We start from the raw sequence: 1,580 nt of genomic DNA on the forward strand, positions 1-1,580 counted from the left end.
TTGTTTTTCCCGTGGGTGGCGCAAGTCTTGGGAACAGAAAAACATGTAGCGGCACAGTGCGGTGCGGCTCTCTAAAATGTGACTGAACTGTTCCAAGGACCCACAGGATGAGACGATGATGAAGATAGGCCAATGTCGGTGGCCAGGGAGAAACGAAAGCGAACAAAGAGGCGCGGGAGATCAGGGAAATCTATAAAAACACTCACTGTTGGGTGAGAGGGAGAAGGCCCTCCGGATGGGAATGATGAGCTCCGCCGGGACAGGTGCTCTTGCCAGCATGTACTTGAAGATGAGCGCCTGGTGCTCCAGCTCCAGCCATTGCGAGGCCGTGAAAGGGAAGTGGCCGTGGTGGAAGTCTCCTCCTGCAAAAGCGAGAAAAGGCAGCCAGGTGAGTAAACTCTTGCGAGAATTCCTTTGGCTTTGTGAGATCACTGATGACGGACCTGCAGCTCCTGCCTGTTTCAGAGCGGTGTCGCAGAAGTGGCCGTAGTCAGCAGCCATTGGAATGAAGGTGCTGCCCGTGTGTTGATCCAGCATTCTGTGAGACGGGGGAGTGGGACGGTCCGACGAGTAGAACCTGGCTGCTGCTGCCGCTGCCGCTGACGCCGCCGCTGCTTCTGCGTGGTGTTCGTAACTGTCGAGTGGCAGCGGTGAAGACGACGAAGGCGGTGGCGGAGATCGTTTGGAATTGTTGTAAAGTTGGTTGAGGCGCAAGTCCATGACGAGGCTACGGTGATGATGATGAGAGAAAAGTGGAGCCGAGAGACCGGGTCGCTTCTCACAGGAATGAAACCGACAATGCAATCTAGGCAAGAAGTTCTCTTTCCTTTTTGTTGTTTCTCACTGCGACTGCTAACTTACGCTCTCCTTCTCTCACAGGGACTCTCCTCTAGTGGAAGGGAGCGAGCGAGCGAGCACCAAGGCAAGCAAGTAAAGGCAAACAACAAAGCAAGAAGCGGAATACACGCGTACGAAGGTCGCTTTATAAATGTGTCGTGCTGTAGGCAGCAGCCAAGCTCAAAGGTTTGCTCCTCTCTTGGCTTTTTTTTTATTCCTTCCTTTCTAGTGAGCTGATTGATTGATGCTCGCTGGCTGCGCTACTTGCTGGCTTCTGGCGAGACAATCAACAGCCGAAGGCCAAAAAGAAAAAGGAGAAGGTTGCATCCGGAAATCCAGATCCATTGTCAAGGAACAGCGCTTGGATCTTAACTAGCGACATCATCAAAGAACTACTTAAATCTATCCTTTTGCCCCGCCGGAGTATGGCTTTTAGATAAGAACGAACCTCTCTTTTCACTTCATTCTAAAAGCTTCAAAGCGCCCCTTCTTTTCTCACCAACAATATCAGATCCACAGCAGGGGCCATTAGTTTTATTGTAATGTTGTTGCAGGCAGGGATTTGATTCTCAAGCCAAGCCAAGCCAAGCCGAGAAGAAGAAGTCTGAGAAGAAGAATGAACCAACATAGGCTCATCAGCTGCGAGGTAGCTAGAGCGAGCTGCACTGCCGTCTTCGGGCGACCCTGGGGTACTTTTTTTTTTTTTTTTTTTTTTTTTTTCTTTCAATTTTTTTTTTTTTTCT

General features: G+C 50.3%; 1 protein-coding gene across 1 annotated transcript; it reads right to left on the reverse strand.

The window, feature by feature from the left end:
- Nucleotides 1-8: 8 nt before the first annotated feature.
- On the reverse strand, nt 9-740 carry LOC112344120 (growth-regulating factor 9-like). Its single transcript, XM_024668222.1, has 2 exons — nt 444-740; nt 9-362 (listed from the first exon to the last, which is right to left on the reverse strand). The coding sequence occupies exons 1-2, from the start codon at nt 718-720 to the stop codon at nt 181-183; spliced, it is 459 nt and encodes a 152-aa protein (XP_024523990.1). The 5' UTR covers nt 721-740; the 3' UTR covers nt 9-180.
- Nucleotides 741-1,580: the final 840 nt, after the last annotated feature.

Source organism: Selaginella moellendorffii, unplaced genomic scaffold, assembly GCF_000143415.4.
Source record: "Selaginella moellendorffii unplaced genomic scaffold, v1.0 SELMOscaffold_687, whole genome shotgun sequence".
In the NCBI taxonomy this organism is placed as follows: Eukaryota; Viridiplantae; Streptophyta; class Lycopodiopsida; order Selaginellales; family Selaginellaceae; genus Selaginella; species Selaginella moellendorffii.